Here is a 23,629-nt window from a genome sequence, read left to right on the forward strand (position 1 = left end):
GTTTGCTCTAGGTGGCATGGCTGAGCCGACTCCTGCCGGGTGGCCTTCAGCCCCGGAACTGACTCCCGCGCCCGGGACTCCGAGCGAAGCGGCGCCGCCTCAGGACAACTGGGTGTACTGGGCCATGCTGCCGCCGCCACCACCTCCTCTGTCGTCCCCGGTGGCGGGGACGGAGCCGTGTCAGAAGGAACAGCCCCACGTGGAGCCCCAGCCTACCTCCGGAGCGTTTCCCCCGTTCGATGCTCAGATTCTTCCCGCGGCGCAGCCTCCTTTTGATGCCCAGGCCCCTCCAGATGGTCAATCTCAGTTCAACGACCAGCAGGCCTGGAATTTCCAAGCCTCGACGCCTTGGTACTGGGGATTGTCTCCTAATGGTTTCCCCACGTATAACACGTCCTTCCACTCTCCGGGTAAGCTGCTGTTGATAATGGTCCTTCTTTACTTTCTCTTCCTTTTCTCTCCCAGCTTTCTCTTTTTATCTTGCAGCTTTGCGCTGTAGTTTTGGAGGCTGGTAATGAGTATTTAAAATGTGTCTCACTAGGTTTCCCTCCACCGGGTCATTCAAAATTTATTAATTCAACCCAGCTATAAAACTGGGGGCTACTTACATAGCAGTCAACAAAACATGCAAAAATCCTTACCTTTTGGGAGCTTCTTATCTCCTCAGTGTAGGGAGACAGGATCCAGGAGATAAAAGTGGGTATTAGAAAGAAATGATTATATTATGCATTAGAAAGAGATTGATAAGAGGTGGAGAAATGGGTTGACGACGAAGAGAATCTATTGTTCTTGCAGAGGACCGGAGCTTGGTTCTCAATACCCACACTGGGCGGTTCTTAACTGCCTGTAACTCCAACTTCAAAGGAGCTGATAACTGTCTTCTGGCCTCTCAGGGTACCTGCACTCCATGCTACCCACACATTTTCTGTTTTTATCTAAGAAAAAAAAAGTGATAATTGTACATTTGCAATCTTAAATGAAACTCTCTTCTCTTTTTTAGCTACACATTCTTATTTTCCACAATCATATGCAAATTACAATGACTTCAATTTGCCTCAAAACAGAAAACAGAAAAAGAAGGTAATTCGGGGATGATAAATGTGGCATTTTGAATCTTACTGTTTACTGCTTTGTTTGTTATGTTGTAACTGTCAGTGTTTTACATCTGTTTTGGACATGTAGAGCTTTACTAGGGTAGTATTTTTAAGGAACTTAGTTGGAAGTAAAATGTTGAAACAGAATAGCACTGAAAAATAAATGATGAAATTATAAGAAAAGAAAGAGAACATTAAAACTGTCTTGGTACACAGGCATAGTAGAGAATTATGCTTACAAATAAATATATGTGAATGTTGAAACTGGTAAAGTTTAAAACCTAGGGTTGAAGGTCCCTTTCACAGGGGTCGTGGATCAGATGTGCTGCCTATCAGATTTTGCATTACGATTCATAACAGTAGCAAAATTACAATTGTAAAGTGGCAACGAAAGTAATGTTATGGTTGGGGTCACCACAGCATGAGGAATATATTAAAGGGCTACAGCATTGGGAAGGTTGAGAACCACTGTTACAAAACTACGAAGATTGGGACTGACAGCTGCAATTTTAGGAGAAGACTGGAGGTCCCAGGTTTTCCTTAACTGAGTTGGAAGCACAGATTGTATTGACCAATCTTTTGCCTTTTTAATTTTTATTTTATTTTTCAAACCCGGGTTTCTCTGTTTAACAGGGCCCTGGATGTCTTGGACTCAATTTTTAGACCAGGTTCAGCTTGCCTCTGCCTCCATAGTGCTGGGATTAAAGGTGTGAGCCACCATCCTGGCAATCTTGCTGTTTTTAATTTAGAAGAATGTGTGATATAAAAGCAGAACTCTCCCCACCCCCTTTCTTTTCTTGTTAAACTCAAGCTATAATCTAATGTTTTTCATTTAGGAGAGTTTATATTACCCACATAGTGTGGATGTCTTAAATTCAGGCAGGATTTATTGTGTTATTGGTGTTGTTTGTCCTGGTTGTAAGGATTCCATCTTTTCATTTGTCATTGTTATGAAGGCCTTTTTCTTATTTTACATTTATTTTTGTTGGGGGTGGGTGTGTCTGTGAGGAGTTAAGAAAATAACTTGCAGGCGTTAATTATCCTACCATGGGTCCTGGGGATTGAACTCAGGTCCGAAGGCTTGGCAGCAGGTGCTTCTCCCCGCTGAGGCATCTCTCTGGCCTGGAACCAGTTTTTTCAAATGAGGAACGATGCCTGGTTATACGTCACAAGAAAATGCTACATAAAATGGGTCTTCTTTATTCTGGCCTGAACCTAACTTACAGGCTGGGTTTCCTCTTTTCCTGTGTAAGTCTCACAATTAGTTTGGAGTAAGTTGACTAATGTTTAGAACATGAAATTAGTGTTCTCTTACTGTGAAAACTGTGTGACTTGAACTGTTAATATTACAAGAGTACAGTATGTCAACTAACAGTCCATTTAATGTTAACAGTAGCGTAACCCTTAGAAAATGGAGATCAGTTTCCATATAGTAATATCCTCTGTAAGATGCTTGGTATTTGTAGAACTAACAGGTCAGTATCAGATCTTCGTTAGGTCTCCAGCTTGAAATCTACAGTTTGCATTTACTCTTTTTAGATTTAAATTTTGCTCATTGTGCCTGACTTTTGCTATATTGATAAATAAAGGAAGTCATCCCACCCCAGGAGTGTTTTTTTTCCGGAGCTGAGGACCGAACCCAGGGCCTTGAGCTTGCTAAGCAAGTGCTCTACCACTGAGCTAAATCCCCAACCCTAGGAGTGTGTTTTAAAACAAATCAAATATGTCTTCTTGGAATAGTTGTGTTTGGTTAAGAGATTACCCAAGAAGTCTTACTGCTTCTTTTGCCTTGCAGAAAAGAAAGGAACCGGTTTTCCACTTCTTCTGCGATACCTGTGATCGAGGCTTTAAAAATCAAGAAAAGTACGATATACACATGTCTGAACATAAAAAAGTAGGTTTTCCTGGTTGTTCTGAACTGATAGAGAAATGGCCTTTAATGGTATTTTTGGTAAAAGCCAAACTTACTTTCTTCATAAGTTAGTTTTTATAGAAAGAAATGTTTAATGGTTTGGGGTCAGTACCTGAGGTTTGGGGTTTGGGGTGGGAGCCCACTGCTTCATGGAGAGGAGGAGCTGTAGCAGCATTTACATATGTGCCCCTTTGTGGTACATGGGAGGAAAGGAGCTGTATCTCCCATTCTGTCTCCCATTCGGTCACCCTGGGAGCTTCTGAGTGCCTGCCTCTGTGGCTGTCTTTTTTTTTAACGGGAGATGCAGTCTATTTACACCAGCAGCCATGGGGGCAGAGGGGAATACACAGCATTTACAAAGTTACCTACCTGTACAGGATGGATTACATATGCAAAAATAAAAATCTCAAGACCACAGCTCAGCGTGAACCCCACCCACCTCCCCCAATGACCCCAGCATGTGGTAATGCCAGGCGGGTGGCCCCTGGGCATGCGGGGGTGGGGTGGGGGGGAGTAATGCATGGAAGGAAAAGCTACCGGCCATGGAAATTAGTACAGAACCCCCCACACACACACACAGACACATGATAAGATACAGGGTGGACACCTAGCCAGGGTGGGGAGGATGGGAATTGAAACCCACACAGCCTGCTGTTAGAGGGAGAGAGTGGGGAGTTCCTAGCCCCTGTTCAACTACCCAGTAGGGAGGGCATATTCCCCAGAAGGAAGGGGTTTGTTCCCTCTGGGTCCCTGCTGGACCAAGCCCATCTCTCACCCAGGCCGGGCAGGGGATTCTGCCCTAAGGGTGAGCCAAGGAACAATGGGGAAGTTTTTGTGGACAAACCAGTTCCCAAGCTACTCCCTCCAACCAGAGGGGAAAGAGAGGTGGGAGAGCAGAGTGAGTTGGCCTGAGCTGCAGCCACTTCTCCAAAGGGATAGGGGCCTGGGCCAGCTTCCCGACCTTCAGCAGGTTCCCACGCTGTGCTCGGTAGTAGGGCCGGCCCGAGAACCTTCTCTTTCCCCCTCTAGTGAGAAGGCTATGGAGGGGCCATGGACAGAGGGGCCCAGGCTCCAGGATTTATTCTAACTCCTGCCAAAATTAGTTTGACTTCTTAAAAAATAATCACAATACCCCCAGTATTAAAAATCAACTTATAACCAGGCATCAGCCACAGTGAGAACCACCCACGGGAGACTGGGGTTCCAGACAGGGTACTGTAACCCTAGCACTGTTGTTCCCTTAACCCTCTGGGTCCCTAACCCAAATCAGTCCAACCAGTCCTGGGTACTAGCTACCCAATATGGGAGTGGCTCCCCGTGGGAGGAGAGGGGACATGTATAGCAAGTGCCAGGAAACTTGGCTCAGGATCAACCCCATCCCTGTCCTGTCGGTCAGCCCACAGCCAGATCTTGCAGCGCCGAGGTGCGATGGTACCTTAGAGGTGCGATATGGATCAGGTACATGGGTACTCTGGCATGACAGTCCCTCTGTAGCTGTCTTAACCTGCAACTGTACCCTGTGATGTGTCATAGCTTGCTGTCCTCTAAATATAGTCCAGATGCTAAATGATTTTTTAAATGTTAAACACATTTGGTTTGCCTGAAAACATTTTGGTTTTTGTTTTTCAAAGAATTTCTGGTTTTGGATATATTCATTTTCAGGAATGCCTCTCACTGTTCGGAATTAAGAACATTTTAGTTTCACTCAAATGGAAGAGGAAGTGAGTCACGCAGCTGTGCTGCTCACGCGGCTGTGCTGCTCTAGTGGAGGATACGCCATTCCTTTCTGGGTGCAGCTCTGTTTCAGGGTGATCTTTGTTTTGCTAATGGCCTAAGAATGAAGGATGTAGCACAGGTGAAATAATTGTTAGGCTTGACTTGTTAGACCCTGGTGGTGTGGATCATTAAATTCCCTTTTGTTAAACTTTTCAGTGCCCTGAAGTAGATTGCTCTTTCAGTGCACATGAGAAGATTGTCCAGTTTCACTGGAGAAATGTAAGTTCTTAGAGTCTTTTTCACCCTTTTAAAAATATGTTCTCTGTGTCTGCTAACAATAAGTGATAATCATGCAGGGTTTTGTACTTTGTATCATGCTATTTTAGTCTCAAACCATGCAAAATAGATAAATATTAGCTCTCCTAACAAGATTAGAAAGAATAACTTGCCTGCTCAGAACTGATTCTTACACTTCCAAGTTGTGTTCTGGTTTTCCCATACCTTGCTTTTTAAAATGATCTTGTTTTTGGATGTTGGCAAGACGGCTCAGCAGTCAAGAGTTTGACTGCCCTTCCAGAAGACTCAAGTTCATTTCCTATTACACACATTACATACATTGGGCAGTATACAACTGCTCATACTGCCGGGTCCTCATCTGGAATCCAGGATCCTGTGTCTTGAGGGTATGCACATACACATGGGCATGCGCGCACACACACACACACATCACACACATTAAAATAAAAGAAAGAGCTTGAGAAAAATGATCATGCCTACTAATTGCTTCAGCTGTCACCTTCAATTTTTCTTGGTAAGTTGGTCATTTGGGTATTAATGTCAGTTAAATGGGTTATTCATCTGTGTAATAAAAATTAAGCTGCCCTCCCCCATCGATAGCACTGTTCCAGCTACATGAGAAATGGTGCTTTTCCTTTAAAGATAAGTTAGAATGAGAATGATGGCTAGCTTAAAACAGGTTCTGCGTGTAGGTTTAATGTTGAAAACAATGTCACGGTTAGTTAAGATCCCACAGCATGCTTCCTGATGTTCAGCAGGCTTTCTGCCCCTAGATGCACGCTCCTGGTATGAAGAAGATCAAGCTAGATACTCCAGAGGATATTGCAAGATGGAGGGAAGAAAGACGAAAGTGAGTATAGAGTTGGGAACCAATAAATAACTTTTGCTTTCAATGTTTTTATTTCGTAGCATTGGGGTTGCACTTAAGGCCTTGCTCTTACTAGACAAATGTTCTGCCACTGTGCCACAGTCCATAGCTGTTTTAATTTTTTTTAAACATATTTTAATTATTGTTTATGTGTCTGACTGTTTTGCTGGTATGTGTCTGCACCACATGTATACTTGGTGTCTGAGGAGATGGATGGTGTTAGATCCCCTGGAACTGGAGTTACCAGTGGTTGTGAGCCATCATGTATTTGTTGGGTCTTGAACCTGGGTCCTGTGGAAGAGCAGCCAGTGCTCTTTTCTCCATCATCTCTTTATTTTTGAAACAGGGACTGGCCACAAATGCTCAGGCTATGTTGACTCAGGCAGTAGCTCAGATTGTCTGAAGTCCTGATCCTTCTTCCTCAGCCTTCTAAGTAGCTAGGGGTATACGTCCTTACCCTCTGGCCTGACATGAAGTTAGTCTTAGAGTTTAAGAAAGCTACTTGAAACTCTTAACTGTAGAGCATAGCTTGTTAATACAACACTTACACTTTATTTTACTTATGACACCTCTCCACAAGTATTGGGAACTTGTTTTTTCTTTGCTTGTTTTTGTTGTTATGTGTTGATTAGATCTTTTTGTTATAGTTTGGTATAGAAGGATAAACAAGCAGTAACTCCACCTTCTGTCTGACACTTGAGGTTTGGAAAGCTTATAGCAGCAATACTGAAGGTGGTTCCCTGCTAGCTGGGATGGACATGACTTGTTAGTGTTAGCTTTTCCTCTGCAGTAGTCGGATGACTTGGAGGCTGCTAGTCTAGTCTAGTTCAGTGGTGCTAGCTTCCTTTATAAATGTTTAATTATTTTTTTCTTTTTCTTTTTTTCGGAGCTGGAGACCGAACCCAGGGCCTTGTGCTTGCTAGGCAAGCACTCTACCACTGAGCTAAATCCCCAACCCCAAATGTTTAATTTTTTTAAGGAATGTGAAATAGTTTTCTGTCCAGAGCTCTGATGGTTGTGGTGAGCCCCTCTGGTCTCCACATGAGCTTCATCAGCATCTGAGCTCCATTGTTCCCTTGTTCTTCCCTCACCTGGCAGAATCTCATCCCTGGTGGACACTGTGGCCAGTTCTGTTCAGAAAGCCGCACAGTTGTGATGTACTCTTCAGGTGAACGGCGGTGCTCAGTGCTCGCTCGCTTGAGGGGTTGACTTGACTGTTGAGAGCCTCAGTGCTTTCTTGGTTCTCCTGTGGTAGAAAATGAGGTGTTCATTTTGTAGTTGTTACTGTTACAAGTGGCCTGCTATACAAGTGTTCATTTTGTAGTTGTTACAAGTGACTGGTTGGACAACTGAAACATTTGCCAAGCTCCTTTTCTCTTAGCTAAGTGTTGAAACCCTTAGAGTACTGGTCATCAGGATTCTAAATGTGAGCTGTTTTCAGGTAGTGTCTACGTTTCCCAGAGCTTTGAGTATCAGGTAGACCTTTTGTCCATGTCCTATGGCCTTTTAGACCCTTGGACAACTTTGTGGGGTTTTGTTGTTGTGATTTTTTTTTCTTTCTGTTTTTCTATTTTAAGACAGACTCTTACTAAATAACCCTGGCTGCTGGGATGCACTATGTAGCCCAGACTAGTCTCCAACTTATGATAACCCTCCTGCCTCAGTTTCCCAGGTATTGAGATCAATCATAAGCTTATGTCACCAAGCAAGGATGAACTCCTCACTTGTTCGCTTTGTCATGATGCTCTTCTGTCTGAGGTGCACCTTCCCATCCCTGAAGTCCTGTATAGCGGCTTAGACTCCTGCCTCTTTTGGGGTCTTCACAGGAAAGCCTTGCCCGTCTTTAAATAATGTGCCATGTTGAGTATTGTCCCATTTTGGAGAGCTATTTTGCATTTTGTGTCCTTGCGTAAGTTAAGTATTGGACCAGTAAGGACATCTTTTTCATGGTTGTTTATGTCACCCAGTGCCATAGGTAGAGGTGGTGCATGTGATGTATGTAAATGGGCCTTGAAATTATCTGTCTGTCTGTCTATTTATTTATTTTGGTTTTTCAAGACAGGGTTTCTCTCTATATCCTTGGTTGTCCTAGAACTCACTCTGTAGACCAGGCTAGCCTCCAACTCACTCTGTAGACCAGGCTAGCCTCCAGCTCAGAGTTCTGCCTGCCTCTTCCATCCAAGGGCTGGGACTACAGGCATGTGCCACCACCAGCAGCTTTGAAATTATTTTACTACAGATATAGTTTCTTCTTGTTACACAAGAAAGTACTTTGAAAAGCCTTACAGTCTTACATTTGTAAGTCATGCTTTGAGTAATACCTTCATATTAGAGAAGTCAAATGTGCTGCACTGATTCATAGTTGTGGTTTGAAATCAATAATGTATCTGATTTTTAAACTTGTGTGATTTTTGTTCTTTTTTTTTTCTAAAGGGGTGTGTGTGTGTTCCCTCCTACCATGTGGGCTCCTGGGATGAATTCAGGCTGTCAGTCTTGGTGGCAAGGGCTTTTGTCCTCTGAGCCATCCAGTTGGCTCACTGCTGTGGTTTTTAATATCAGATTCTCATCACTGAGACATCTATTTAAAAGCCTGCATTCTTCAGTGGCTTTTCTCTCTGTGAAGGTGAACTGCCCCCTTGTGGACCATACAGATAGTGATTCAAGGAAAAACAGTCTGGTGGAATCAGTAATTTTCGAGTGCTAGCAGGAAATCTTAGACCATGTGTTAATGAAAATCTTGTCTTTTACTAGTTTCTTGATAATATTTATCTTGAAGGTTAGAGGTAAACATTTTAAACTTATTATACATATTTATTTATGCATATGTGTGTGGGTATATGTGGCAAGGCAAGTGTGGATCCAGGTCAGAAGGCAACCTAGAAGTTGGTTCTATTTTCCACCTTGTATGTCCCAGGAATTGAGCTCAGGTCATGAGACCTGGCCACAGGTACTGTTATCAGTGGAGCCTTCTTATAAGCAGGCATTTTGTAATTGAAAAGTTAAACAATTTTCTGTTTATGGCTAAGATTCCCTAAAGCCAGAGACTCTCACCTTAATGGGAACTAGGGAACAAATATATGAGGTGCCTAGGAAGCCACGTGAATGGAGACACTAATGGTAACACCGGGGATAATGAGGCTCAGCCGAAGGGCTCTTTCCTTAGTGACGAGGAGGCTTTGGGGAGCACCATCAACTTGTCTGGGAGTGAGCGCTTGTGTGAGAAGTAAGCTCCCACCTTCCTCTCCATGCCGAGGGTATAATACAGATAGCAAGTAATTCCCTTTTTAAACACAATTGTCACAAGTAGGTGGAGACCATAGACAGTGTCCCATCCTGCCTCACCCAGCTGAATCATGCCACTTAGCAATTGCTGGTCTGTTCTATCAAATCACGTAAGTGGCATCATGCAACATGTACACCTTTGAGGTTCAGAAGTCATGCGTGTTGGGTGTAGTACTAGTTCAGTCTCACTTCTGAGTATTTTTCTCTTCCATTGTATGGCTGTATCAATCACAGTGGTTTCTTCATCTCCCACTTGAGAGGGGATCGAGTATTTGGCATTGATAAAACCTCCATAAACATTTGTGTGTGAGTTTGTGTGTGAATATAGGCTTGTATTTGTGTGGATAAGTACTGAGAAGTGGTGTTGGATGGTCATATAGTGAGTATATTCTTCACTTCAAAGGACTACCAAACCTTGTTGGGGAGAGGTTTGAACTCAAGCTGTGCTGGTTGACAAGGGGAAGCATTCAGAGGAAGAGTCTGCCTGACGCGGTCTGCGTGAGTTAACCGTGTGCTCCAGAAAGTGGAGCAGTAACCTTGCCTCCGTGTCTTACCTGAGAGTGACCCATCCTTCCCAGTATGGAACAAGTTGACAGCACTGTTGCTACTGTTGGCACGGTTGGGGAAACTGTTACTGCTCTTCAGTGCCTGACAGGAGGGTCACGTCTGTTCTCACATTGCTCCCACATTCTAGACAGAGAACGGAGGAAACAGCCTAGTGTCAGCTTCCCGTTAGGAAGGCAATAGGCGTGCTTCAGCTTCAACTAGATTTCCATCCAGACCTCATCAGCTAGAAGCAGATTGCTTTAGTGAGAGTGAGGTTGCAATGTCCCCCAAACAGAACTGCCAAGAGGGAGAATATGCAACTGTTTCTTACTGTGTGTGGTGACACAATTTAAATTGGTTATGTTTTAAAACTATAAGGGAAATTCATAGGCAGCCTCTGCCCTCTTGAATAAAGGAGGGCGGGAACAAGGGTTCCATGCTTTCTGTTGATTTTTCTCATGTAGAGCAGGTGTATCTGGTTCTGGTTTGGGAGTGTGGGTTGCAGGTATTCAGTGACCGTCACCAGAAGTGCTGGAAGAGGAATGGTGCAAGATGCTGGGTGATGAGTGGAACTAGGACTTGTGTGCCAGAGAGGGAATGGAGGTTCTAGGACGTTTACTGTGCCTGCAATGTTAAGTGTTCTGGGAGTATCTTTGGCACCTTTTAATTCGTCTGAGGTTCTTTGACATCTTACTTCTCGGGGTCTTGTCCCTTTACATACTCAGGAATGTTGGTGACATACTCATTAGCAGGATAGGGACATCAGTGTGGGATGTGTGTCTGTAGTCCTGGTGTCTAGGAGAGTGTCTGACCCTGTGTTGCTCTGCCTATAAATATAAAGAGTGAGGCCTTTAGAAAGAGAGAAGTGGGGTGGGTTAGCAGGAAGGAAAGGGCGTGGGAAATATTTTCTTTATTTTGGTTCATTTAATAGATTTATAAGACATGTATTCTGATACTATTAAATTATATTTCTAGGTATCTATTCTCTACTTATTTTATCTTTATTTTTTAATACATACTTCTAAAGAACTGAAAGACTTTTAGATTTATTTTACGTGTGTCTGGGTGTTTTGCCTGCGTGCATGTTGCTGCTTGCATCCCTAGTGCCCAAGGAAGCCAGATGAAGATGTTGGAGCCCCTGGGACTGAAGTTACAGAAGGTTGTGGGCCACTGGACAGATGCTGGGAATTAAACCTGGATCTTCTGGAAGAGCAGTCAGCAACTGCTGTGCCATCTCTCCAGCCCCAATTTATTTTATCCTTAAATTTCCATTGTATATATCCGTATAACACCATACTGTTACTTTACATACAGGTATTTTGATACAAGTACATATTTTACATTGTTTCAGTCTCAGTTTTGTTGGTACAACAAGGTGCTTTTTTAATTTGAAGGTTACTGTTCTTGTGAAAGCTGCTCTCCTGGAGGAACCAGTGTGTGTTTTGACACTCCAGAGTGCTAACGTCTGTGTTAGAAAGCTTGTTAGACATTCTGCTAGAAAGCTTCTGAAAGAGTCCCTGTACTCAGAATTTAAAGCCGAAAAAAAGAAATTACATCTATTTTTTTAGACTAACCAAAGTTGGAGGGGCCCACTGTGTTAAAAAACTGAAGTTTTCTTCAAGTTAGCAAAAAAAAAAAAAAAAAAAATTGTAAATTCCTGAGCTGTGTGTAAGGGAGACACTGGTTTCCAGGGAAGACATCCACTAGGTGGCGCCGTTCTCTTTCTGTTCGGCCCCTCTGCTGTTCCCAGCTCAGGCCGAGTTCCCTGTCTGCTCTTAATAATGTTGTATCTTTCTGACATTGAGAAAGACTGAAATTAAAAGATGGTGGCATAAGCTGGTGTTAGAGCGGTTTTGTATTGAGAGAATAGAGGGAATGTGCTCTATATCGAATAGGCCCAGAAGAAAAAGTCAGGGAAGGCTAGCAGTTTGAGTACAAGGAAAACGTTGGCAGAGGTAATGGTTGGCACAGTTTCACCCAGTAGTGGTCTCCATTCTGTAAGGACATCACTGGAGACCTAGGATAGGCAGGGGACAAGTCAGAGGTAAGAAACACAAGGACAGGAGACAGAAATGAGAGATGGTGTCAGGACACCACAAGGGCAGGGAGAAAGGGTGACTATATGTTAAAAAAGCAGAAGGATGTGGAAAGTCTCACCTTTCACAGTGTGGCTCCCCAGTGCTGTTGTACAGCAGGAGACACTGCACTAAGTCACACATGCACGGAGCTGCATGCTCTAAGACATAACTGATCATTTCCTCTGTTGTGCTTATTTATAGCCCCTGCAGTCAGCACCTCTTTATGGATGGCCGTTGTTTATGGCTGGCACATGCTCTGCACTGTCCTTACTGAAATTCACTGCCTGTCCCATTCTCTCACCACTCCAAAGCTATTTCCAGTCTTCTCTCCCGTGTAACTGACCCATAGTTGTTGCTTCGTGTGACAACTCCACGAGCTAGTAATGCAGATGAAGATGTTAGTTTAGTGCTAGTGACAGTCGGACCCAGGGCATGTACATGCTGAGCATTCTCCCTCTGTGCCCTATCTGTGGTCCAGTGATAGATGTTTAAAAGAAGGTAAGGAAGTATCGTAGAAGTGGCAGAACTTGACTTGGTGTTTCTGACAATCACGAGCCTGAGTGGTGAGAGCTGTGTTCTCTCCATGTTTCCTAGACTATGAAGATTTGTGTCTCTTATTGTCTAATTTTACGACTGGCATCTCCATACATCCTGTGCCAAGAAATGGATTTAATCTCAGTCATAGTGGTGTTCATGCTCAGAATTCTCTCTCTCCCTCCCCCTCCCTTTCCCTCTCCCTGGCGGTCTTAGAACTCACTGTGTAGACCAAGCTGGCCTCAAAATCAGAGATCCATCTGCCTTGGCCTCATGAGTGGTGAGATATAAGATGTGTGTTACTGTGTCTAGCAAATGGTTTATTTCATGTGTTTAAGTGTTTTTCTGGGAGCTGGAGAGGTGGCTCTGTGGTTAAGAGCACTGACTGTTCTCCTAGAGTTCCTGAGTTCAATTCCCAGCAACCACGTGGTGGCTCACAACCATCTTTAATGGGATCTGATGCCCTCTTCTGGTGTGTCTGAAGACAAAGACAGTGTACTCACATGTATAAAATAATTACATCTTTTTAAAAAGAAAAGTGTTTTGCCTGTATGTATGCCTCTGCACCATGTGTGTACCTGTTACCCAGGGATGTCAGAAGAGGGTGTTGGGTTCCCTGAAAATGGAGATCCAGATGTTGTGAGCCACTAGGTGGGTGCTAGGAGTTGAACCTGGGTCCTTTGAAGAACACTCAATGCTCTTAACCACTAGGCATCTCCCCAGCTCTCTAGAATTTTTCCATAGTTTGCTGTCACCTGCTGGATTGAGTACAACATTTCGGGTTGAGCCTCCTGTGGTAATTCAGTTCCCTATAGTTATGTTTCATGTGAAGTAAATCCCTGTGATAGTGGCCACTCTGTGATCTTGAGTCGTTTGTATTACTTAGCTTACTTAGAACAAACTCTAGAGCTTTCCCCCTGGAAATATCTCACCCCACGCAAAGGAAACGTGTCCTCTGCTGGGTCTTCACTGTTCTGTCTCAGGTACAGCTGTTCTTAGGCTCTCAGTGTCCTCCATAGTAGACTGTTGTTTGAGGGTTGTCTCTTACGTTGGTGACTGTGTGTGCATGGCGTGTTTCTGCAGAAGTAATTGGCTGGGCAGGTTGTTTCTCTCTGCATCAGTGCATGCTAAGCAGAGATGTTAGAGCAGTTGAAATTCTAGCACACACTCCTTACCTGGGTACAGAATTGTGTGGACAGCTGAGACACTGATGCGTGAACTGCATTTTCTCTCTTAGATTTTAGAAGTAGTTGGATGTTTGTGATAAGTTTTAATTTTTTCTTCTAGAAACTACCCAACTCTGGCCAATATTGAAAGGAAGAAGCTGTTACAGCTGGAAAAGGAAAAGAGAGGAGAAGTGTTGACAACCACACAGTACGGGTGAGTTCCTTGACGCTGTCCCTGTGCATCCTCTGTGCTCCTTCAAAAGCACGAGCTTCTGGGGAAGAGAGGGAGCATCCCAGTCTCCTCACATCCCTCTGCTACCATTCTGAAATCTCGCTCTGTACCTTTTGCTTTAGCAATTGTTTAAATTGTATCTTAAGTACCACTACCTAGAGGGTATCTACACATGTGATAGGGTTTGAACAGTCCTTTCCTTCCTTGTTGCCCTGCTAGTCAGCATAGGAATGATAGCAGTGTCTCTACCGTGGGCCACACTGCCCTGTGCTTCTTCAGACAAGCAAACTCTTGCTTAGATGTGTAGGAAATGTAATCAAGAAGGGCCCACAGGATTATTTCAGTCAATTCCCTTGTCATTCAAGCAGTTAAATAGTTGCTTATTAATAAAAATAGATCTGTCGTACAGCGGCCATGCTCTCCTGTCTCTCCTGTCAGTAATACTCAAGGTCTCCTTTCCCTCCACTCACTTTCTTGTTCAGAATTTTTTTATTTTATTTTACTAACCTAACAGTTTAAATATACAAATCCTAAGTGCATTGCACGATGAATGCCCGTGTTCTCTCTCTCTCGCTGTCTCTCTCTCTTTCTCTCTCTCTCACACACACACACACACACACACACACACACACACACACACACACCCCTACCCCTACCACATAGATTGACATACAGAATGTCCTTGTTCACCCAGCTCCCTTAAGCACTATCCTGTTCAGTGTACCCCATAAACAGTAACATTGTTTTGGTTTTTAATTATTATAAATTATTCCTGTCCTTACAATTATGTAAATGAAACCATACACTATATATATATTCTTGGGTAAATGTGATATTTTTTGAGATACATGCATGCTACATATAGACATTTTTGTACATGTCTTTTGTGGACATTAATGTTCATTTTTATTTTTCATGAGACAGATGGTATGTCATAGGTTATCTATATGATTAGCTTTAATAGTTGGCCAAATGGTTGGACTGATTTGGACTTCTGCTCATTGCATGTGATCTCTCTGTCTCTCAGTTACTAGCAATATCAAGCATCTTATATTTTTTCTAATTATGTGTGTGAGAGGGGTGCTGAGTTGTGCGCTTAAGTGCAATGTCTGTAGAGGCTGTAGGAGGGTGTAAGATCTCAGGAGTTAGAGTTCTAGGGAATTGTGAACCACCCAGTGTTGATACTGAGAACTGAACTCCAGTTCTGGAAGGGATGCTGTACACCTCTCCAGCTTCAAAGGGCTTACCGCCCTTGATTTCCAAGAGTTAATGTTTGGTTGCATACATTAAGGATGCACCTCTTAATTTTCCTTGCCGTTGCTTTTAAATGCTGTCCTTTTAAAAAAGATACAACAGGAAGTACTTGCCACTGGCATTTGGGGTCAGAATGGTGTTGGGAACATCTGTTGTGGTGACAAAGCTCAGACACAGTTGAGGACCAGGTGGGTAATGGCTATGATCCCTAGATGCTAACTCTTAGGTGTTCTTTGTTGTATAAATCTATCAGGCATTTTCCTTCTGCTCAGAGGACTTTACAGAATGTTTATTCAAAGAGAGGATCTGGTGAAGGTGACATTCTTATAAATGCTTTGCAAACCTAGAAGCTCCCTTAAAATGAGTAAAAAAAAATTTTTTTTTCGGAGCTGGGGATGTAACTTTTTAATTAAATAAGAGTGGGTGTGTTTTGTAAACTCTTAAGATAGATGCTGATGTATAGTATGAAAATGCCACACGGTGAGATCTGCCAGTGATGACACAACAGAGCCCTGTGTCAGGGCTCAAAACACTTGTGGGGACTGCAGCTAGAACTGATTAAGACTTAGGGTGTAGGGTGTGGACCTTTAGCCTTTGTGTAGTTCTTTATTTTGGTCTCTTTGATGTCTTAGGGTTTAAGGGGTCAATTTAACATCCATATTTCTTTTGCTCCTTTTTTTTCTTACTCCAGCAAAATGAAGGGCATGTCCAGACATTCACAGATGGCAAAGATCAGGAGTCCTGGTAAACATTATAAATGGAAAAGCGGTGGGGCTAGACAGAGAGCAGTCCTTGGACTAGGCAATCGTGCCAGAGATTTGAAGCCTGAAATTCCGACCAAGGTTAATGTAGACCCTCTTGGTGTATTGATCCACAGCGACTCTGGTAAGCTGAATGGGAGATGACGTATACACACTTGTGTGCATTGCGGTGGATTGGGTGCAGAGGGATCTGGGAACAGTGGAGTGTTGGGTTGGGTACAGTTCGATAAGATTTAGAAGGAGTGGTAATAAACTAAGCACAACTAATAGTTACCGAGTAAGGACCTTGCTGTGCTCCCTGTGCTTGGTGTGTATTACCTCTTTTCTGTGGGTGGTATTCTGATTGCCATTTAGAGACAAGACTGCAGAGACCAAGCAGGTCACTTTAGTCGCACTGATAGCTGCTGCAGAACCAGAACTTGAGCTGAGGGGTCTGACTCTAATACTGTGCATGTATCTAAATGTAAGGTCTGAGTTTGTCTGATAAGTGTTGTGAGTATAGGAGCTGAAGATGTGGGAAGGAGTTTAGGTAGACCTCTTCTGACTATCCTTGTAGTTCAATGGAGGAGCACTTGTTTGGTGTGTACAGAGACCCACTCCAAATAAAAATAAAGTAAAAGCTCTTTTTTAATGTTTGATAAGACCAAGAAAGGGCAGACTTTCCTTTAAGGCCAGCTCTTGCTGTGTAGCCCAGAGTGGCTTCATACCTGGGTGTTCCTCCTGCGTTAGAGCATTTGAGCCTGTGTGTGTCGCCGTGGCTGGCCTGTTCACCTGTTTTGAAGCTGTCCCCTTACCCTTGGGCAGCAGCTCGGTTTTGGAATGTAGTTGTTGCACTTGTCGGTGGTGCTGACACTGAGGTAGCACAGTCCAGTGCTTCTCATGGCAGCTGACACCAAGCACGTTCTTACTCTGAGGGTAAAGTCCTCAGGGCTGGCATGGAGTACACACCTTTAATCTTGACATCGTAGCCAAGGCAACTGAAGGAAGGGCTTATTTTGTGCTTGTCATTCTAGAGGCCCATGACAGCAGAATGGAGGTTGTCAAAGACATCGAGGGTAAACTGAGGCAGGGTGTAGTGTTGGCAATTGGCTAGGGCTGTTTGAAATGCCCCCGGGTACCCAGTGGGAAAATCCTTTGAGGGCTGCAAAAGGCTGGTGGAAAAGGAAAGAAAAAGAAAGGGGGTGGGGAGGCTAGATAGATGGCTCAGTGGTTAAGAGCACTGACTATTCTTCCAGAGGTCCTGAGTTCAATTCCCAGCAACCACATGGTAGCTCACAACCATCTGTAAGAGGGATCTGATGCCCTCTTCTGGTGTGTCTGAAGACAGTGACAGTGTCCTCACATATATAAAAATAATTAAATCTTTAAAAAAGAAAAAAAAAGAAAGGGGGAAATAATCTCTCTCTCTCTCTCTCTCTCTCTCTCTCTCTCACACACACACACACACACACACATTCACACATTGGGTAGATGGAGCAAAGTTCCAGTGAGCTGGCTCCAACCGTCTTACATACATGTGCAGCATGCAAATACTTGGTGGATGAGCAGGCACCAACAAGCTTCACATATGTGCATACATGCACATACATGTTTGGTAGATGAGCACACTTTGTTTTTTCTCCCTCAGCTTATATCCCCCAGCGAACCTTTGAAGCAGTATGAAAATTACAATGTGATTGCATTTTTCTTCTTAGGGAACAACCACAATGAGTAAATGTAAGAAAAAACACGTTCTTCAGCACCCTCATGAGAATAAACACTTTATGCATTACAAGTGAAAAAATTCCCAAGAATCCACATACATTTGTAACTAAGCAACTTGTTACAGATTAACAAAATTTAAACAAGCAAAGTAATTTTCTCAGCCAGTTTTTCTTAACTGGCAGACAGGCTATAATTTGTGGTTACAAAGAAAGGATCAATTATTTTATTATCTTAAAAAAATAATCTTACAAAAATCCTAAGAGAATCACAATTCTAAATTTCTATATAAAAAATAGTCATTTCTACTTAAATCCTCAAAATGTATATCTACTCATCAGCATTTTTTATGAGATCATATCAGGAAGCTGAGGGCAAAAGTGGGCACCTGAAATTAGTCATCCTCTTGATCCGCAGTCCTGCTTTAGTACGAGACCAGCTGCTGCTGCCGGTCAGCTGCCATTGTTCCTGTTCTCCGACCTTAGAAAGTCCCTAGTGAACTATTAAGAATGTGTCTTTCTGGGGTTGGGGATTTGGCTCAGTGGTAGAGCCCTTGCCTAGCAAGCGCAAGGTCCTGGGTTCGGTCCCCAGCTCCGAAAAAAAAAAAAGAAAAAAAAAAAAAAAAAAGAAGAATGTGTCTTTCTGAACTTCATGCTGCTCCCTCTGAATTTTCTCCATCAGAGCCACTAACAAAACATCTGAACCTTCCATCTTTAACAGTCTGCTCCTAAGGGTCTTGGCTAACAATCTACATTTCTAAGTTCTTTCCTAGGATGGTTATTGAATTAGTAATCTGCTCCAGCAATGCTTGATAAAGATCAAGCACAATTACTGAGTGCCCCCGACACTGCCCAGTGAGGGCTGGAAGCCCTTAGAGTTTGCACACAATTCTCAGATAAAGAGGGATGTGACGCTGTACAGCAGCATGAAGGCTCAGGGCTCCTCCTCCCCTCTGGGCTCTGCCTGCTGCCACAGCAGTCCAGCTGCTGTCGTGACTTAGGTTGACTTTGTTGTGTAAGAGGTAGGTGTTAAAGCCATAAGAGTCTTTAATGCAGGGGGTGGTTTGAATGAGATTCCCCTCCCCCTTCCCCTCCAGGCTCCTGTTTGAATACTTGGTCCCCAGGTGGTGGGACCATTGGAGAAGGATTGGGAGGCATGGCCTTGATGGAGAAGGTGTGCCATTGCAGTAGACTGAGGTTTCAAACTCTTTCTCCTCCCGTCCCCATTCCCAGTTCTTTCTGCCTCTCAGGTGTGGTTTGGGATGTGCGCTCCCAGTGCCTCCTGCAGCCATGCCTTCATTCCACCGTCATGGGCTCTAACCAGCTGTGAGCCCGATTCAGTGCTTCCTTTCTTTTGGTCATGTTTTATTACAGTGACAGGAAGGAACTAATGGCCGTGCTCATCCTCAAACGTCTCTCTGAGAGTCTGAGCGTGTAAAGCGAGGTTCCCATGCGAGGTGCTATCTGCATGCATTTGTTTTTGCTATAACGCTTATTTTCCAACCTGTGGTGACCAACTCAGGGCCTCGAGTGTAGTGGGTGGTAATCTACTGAACTTCATCTCTAGGCTGCATTTCCTTTAGTCAACTGATGACTCCTGGGCCTAGAGGCAGTGTCAGGTAGGAGGGTGGGCATTGTCCATAGAAGGAAGCTGCCAGCTGAAATGATGACAACATATTCCAGGAAGAGTTTTCTATACAGTTCAGAAGGAATTTCTGGGAGGCTGAGAGGTGACTGCTATCTCATGCATAAGAGCGCTTGCTACTCTTGGAGAGGACCCATGTTTGTTTTCAAGTACCCACAAGATGGCTCACAACTTTGGGCACAGATCATACATGTGCATACATACATACACACAGACAGACAGATAGACAAAATACTCATTCATACCCATAAACTGGATTATCTTTAAAGGAAGAGGGGACTGTGATTAGGGGCCTAGCACTACAGTTGAAAAAAAAGTGGGGATTTTAAAGAACTGTTGGTGCTTTCAGGAAAGCTCTTCCTGAGCAGTTTCAGAATGGGGGCTGGTCACACTGACTTCCAGGGCGGGGAGGGTGCTGCAGCTGAGTTGCTCTTGTGCTCAGTGAGTCAGTGAACCATGCCTGTATGTGAACCTCTTGGAACATCTAACAGGACAGAACGCAGAGCCAAGCGTGGCAGTTTCCTAAGGAGTGTCAAGAAGGAGCATGGAAGTTTCATGTCCCTTCCTTCAACTATATGTTTAGTAATAACCTGATGTGTGAGAGAGAAACAGGCAGGCATTGACTGACTGCTGGTCTAGTGGTAAATCAAATTTTCTTCTTTTTTTTTTTCTTTTTTTTCCGGAGTTGGGGACCGAACCCAGGGCCTTGCGCTTCCTAGGCAAGCGCTCTACCACTGAGCTAAATCCCCAACCCCTCAAATTTTCTTCTTTTGTTCAGTGAGAACATGGTACTTTTTTACTCTAAAAATTGTTGTTAATGTTTAACAGTAAGATTCTTTGAGTCAGTATTTTGTGCTCTGAAATTTTATTTCATGGTCTTGTTTGGTGATCTATTTATACTGGTATTTTCATCTCAGAGACTATGTTTTATTTATTTATTTATTTATTTATTTATTTATTTATTTATTTATTTTTGAGTTTCTTTATCTGTTGGTGCAGCGCCTTTGACGGTCTTCAGATTGAGTGCTGAAGTATTTAGATGAGAACTGGTAGGTGGCCCCTGCGACTGTGCGTCCCTGCCATAGTTTTTTGAGAGTTGTTGTAGATTAGGAGGACGTGGTGTGTTTTGAGATAGAGTTCCTTGCTCTGTAATCCAGGGTCTTGAACTTCCCAGTTCTCCTGCCTCTGCCTTCTGAGTGCCTGAGTTACACACATGCATGACCATGCCTGGTATACTTCCGAGAATTATTTCTTGTGACATTCCCCTTAAACATGTAAGAGAGAGAATAGTTTTTGTGCACATCCACCCTTATCTTTTGGGGAGGTGGTCAGCTTTGTGACCCTCCTAGTATACTTAACACTCAGTTTGTAAATTTCAAATAGTTTTCTCCTGAAACTAGAGTCTTCTAGAGAAACAGCAGACCAGGGCAGAAAAGCACATGGTCAGCCTAGAGTAGCTTATGGTGTCATAAAGTTCTCTAGAGCGTACAGAGGTCACAGGTGTGGTAGTGCATCCCTGTAATCCCAGCCCGCAGGAGGCTGAGGGCCTGGGCTGTCCAGTGAGAGTTGTCTTTAGTAAAGTATAGGACAGAATGGAAAGACATACTCAGAAAGGTTCTAATAGGTTCTAATAAAGGATTTTCAGTGACTACAATCACAGAATAAATGATAGTAAATCATGACATCTCTCCCAAAAAAAAGTAAATAGCTATGAATCTATCTGTACTGACTTAATAAGTATTTGAATAAATACATATGAAGGAAAGAGACAGATTTTTTAAAAGAGAGAGAGAGAGAGAGAGAGAGAGAGAGTGTGTGTGTGTGTGTGTGTGTGTGTGTGTGTGTGTGTGTGTGTGTGTGTGTGTGTGTGTGTGTGTGTGTGTAGTGCCCACACCAGCCAGAAGAGGTCGTTGGGCCCCCTGAGGCTGGAATTATAGACAGCTGTGGACTACCTCATGTGGGTATTAGGACCCAAACCTGCTCTCTGCAGGAGAAGCAAGTGTCCTTAATCACTGAGCCGTGTTTCCAACCTAAGGGACAACTCTTCTTAAAGAATAATTGTAGTGCATACATGTAGAACACAATGAGAGAAATACAAAATAACCATTAGAACGCCTTAGTAATAATTGTTTAAAAATAATTATTGCCTCAGGGTACCTGTTCTTCAAATACTTATTAATTACTGTGTTTTTAACATGTCACATGTTCTTTGTTACTTTTTACTTGAGTAGATACTCAAATTTTAGTGTGGACTGGTAACTGATTTCAAGGAATGGAATAATGAAGAAGGAAATATTTATAAAAATGGAGAAACTGGATCAATTACTGAGAAATCAAATAATAAGTCAGTGATGCCATGGATTTAAGGGCTTATCCTTTGTGATATTTGTCAAAAAAACAAACAAAACTGCTGCGGGTATGTGTTTGTGGGCGTCTGTCCCTAGAATCCCAGCACTTAGGAAGCTGAGGCAGAGAATTGTCATAGCCATATGATATCTCGGTTGATAAGACCACGCTGTTAGAAAACACAACATTTGACTCCTCTGTGTTTGGTGTCTTTCTTTAGGCTCTGGAAGAGTTACTGTTGTCTGGTCTTGCTCATTCAAACAATGGAGGAACAGACTGCATGCTCACATTGTGGTAGACTGGCTTAGTTTGCTCCCCTTTCTCCTTCTTAATATACAAGACAAGTTGATCATCTGGCTTGAAATCTATGCGGGATCTTAGACTATCATTAGCACATCAGTTAGCATTTGGTAGTGGTGGTGGTGGTTCTGTCTTCATCCCTCATGTGTGCCTTACGTGAGGTGCAAGGCCAGTGTTGACAGGACGGCACCCCTGCAATTTCCAGTGACGTGTTTGGGTCTCCTAGACTGGCTTAGTGAGCACTAAGTGCTCAGCCCTGAAACACTCCCCACTGGGTGTGGACGGAATCGGTTCATTGGGTAGACAGTCACTCGTTGTCTTCAGTCCAGCTTTGGCTTTATGGCTTGTTTAGATCAGAGCTGATGTTTTAGAACTGCTAAAATGAATGTAACGGGTGGTATCCTGGGGGTACAAAGAATCTTTCTGGGCTACCATTAAACCCCTAACCTTTGGCAAGCTCTTCAGTACTTGCCAAATTCTCATGCTGTCTTGTTGAATTAAGTTCTTAGAAGTTTTGAGCAGATTCATTGAATTGTAAAATGCTTCAAGTAAATTTGGTTTATTTAAATGTTATAAGTAGAATTTTTATATTATGCTTACTCCTCAGTCTAGTTTTGACTTACTAATCTCGGCACAGTACTGCTAATGGGTGTTCTGACTGTCCCTCTCCCTGAGGTTAATTGCAGAGATTGTGGAATTAAGTTAGGTTAGGAAGGGCCCAAATTCCATAGCATGCACAGCATGGTCAGTCAGCTAAGCTGTGTGCAGTTAAACTTCCCCGTCTCCCCTGGAGGGAGAACTTCTTAGCTTAGGATGCACACTTTCAGCCCTCGAAGGGTTAAGGGTCAGCAGAGATGGCTTGTCTTATCTCACTTGCAGGTGAGAAGTCTCCAGCTTTCTTTTGACAGTGGAGGCGCTCTGGGCTACCCTCTGAGTCACTGTTCTCTCCCCTTCTGTTGCAGAGTCTGATAAGGATGAGAAATCACAAAGGGCTATAGTGCCCAAGGAAGTGACACCAGCCTTGTGCTCACTGATGAGCAGCTACGGCAATGTCTCTGGGTCAGAGAGTGAACCAGAAGGTAAGGTGGAAGTGACTTTTAGGTCCCTTGTCATGTTTTTAGCAGCTTTGGTAAATGAATAGCATTCCCAAAGAAGATTAGAAGGTTTGGGTCGTCCACAGCTATATATAATGAGCTTGTGGCCAGCCTGGGCTACATAAAACCTGGTCTCTGCAAATAATGAAATGAAATTTAAGTCTGTGTGGGTCAGTGCTGTTTATAGCATACATTTATTAACTTATCTCACTTGAAATGCACAGTGGCCCTGATCTGTGTGTGTGTGTGTGTGTGTGTGTGTGTGTGTGTGTGTGTGTGTGTGTGTGTTTGGGTGCGTGAGCAAGCAGGCGGGAATATGCATGTGGACAAGTGTGTGGAGGCCAAAGGTCCATGCTCAGTGTCTTTCTAAATTCCTCTGCACCTTTCTTTTTAGATAGGGTTTCTTACTGAACTCAGAGCTTATCAAGTCAGCCAGGCTGTCTGGGCAGGTAGCTTTAGGAAACCTGCATGTCTCTGCTCAGAAGCACACGATACCACACCCACCTTTTCCCACCCAGGTTCCTCAGGCTTGTGTGACAGATTCCTCACCTGCTTGTTGTAAAGGATTGAAGAAATGGAATCATTTCATGAGCCTGTGAAGTTAGTGATGCCACTTACTCTAGCTGTGATAGGCTATTGATCAGATACAGTATCGTTTTAACCCAGGATTTGCATTGATAATGTACTGTGCTTAGTGAATAAACCAGTGTTCTGTAATTGGCAAAACCTGGACCTGCGAGGTAATTGTCTTTAGGCCTTTCCTACTGTGAGAAGGTGCATGTGTTCGTACGGAGAAGCTTCGTG

General features: G+C 43.5%; 1 protein-coding gene across 1 annotated transcript in view; it reads left to right on the forward strand.

Annotated features, from left to right (window-relative positions):
• The first annotated feature begins 13 nt into the window (after positions 1-13).
• The window catches only part of Nufip1 (nuclear FMR1 interacting protein 1), a 30,114-nt gene continuing 6,498 nt past the window's right edge, over positions 14-23,629 (forward strand). Inside the window, 8 exon segments of the mRNA NM_001007758.1 lie at positions 14-410; positions 1,001-1,080; positions 2,890-2,988; positions 4,939-5,001; positions 5,793-5,869; positions 13,615-13,707; positions 15,671-15,864; positions 22,694-22,810. Of these exon segments, the coding sequence (NP_001007759.1) occupies positions 17-410; positions 1,001-1,080; positions 2,890-2,988; positions 4,939-5,001; positions 5,793-5,869; positions 13,615-13,707; positions 15,671-15,864; positions 22,694-22,810 (1,117 nt within the window). The 5' untranslated portion in view covers positions 14-16.

This window comes from Rattus norvegicus, chromosome 15 (assembly GCF_021556685.1).
Source record: "Rattus norvegicus strain SHRSP/BbbUtx chromosome 15, alternate assembly SHRSP_T2T, whole genome shotgun sequence".
Lineage (NCBI taxonomy): Eukaryota > Metazoa > Chordata > Mammalia > Rodentia > Muridae > Rattus > Rattus norvegicus.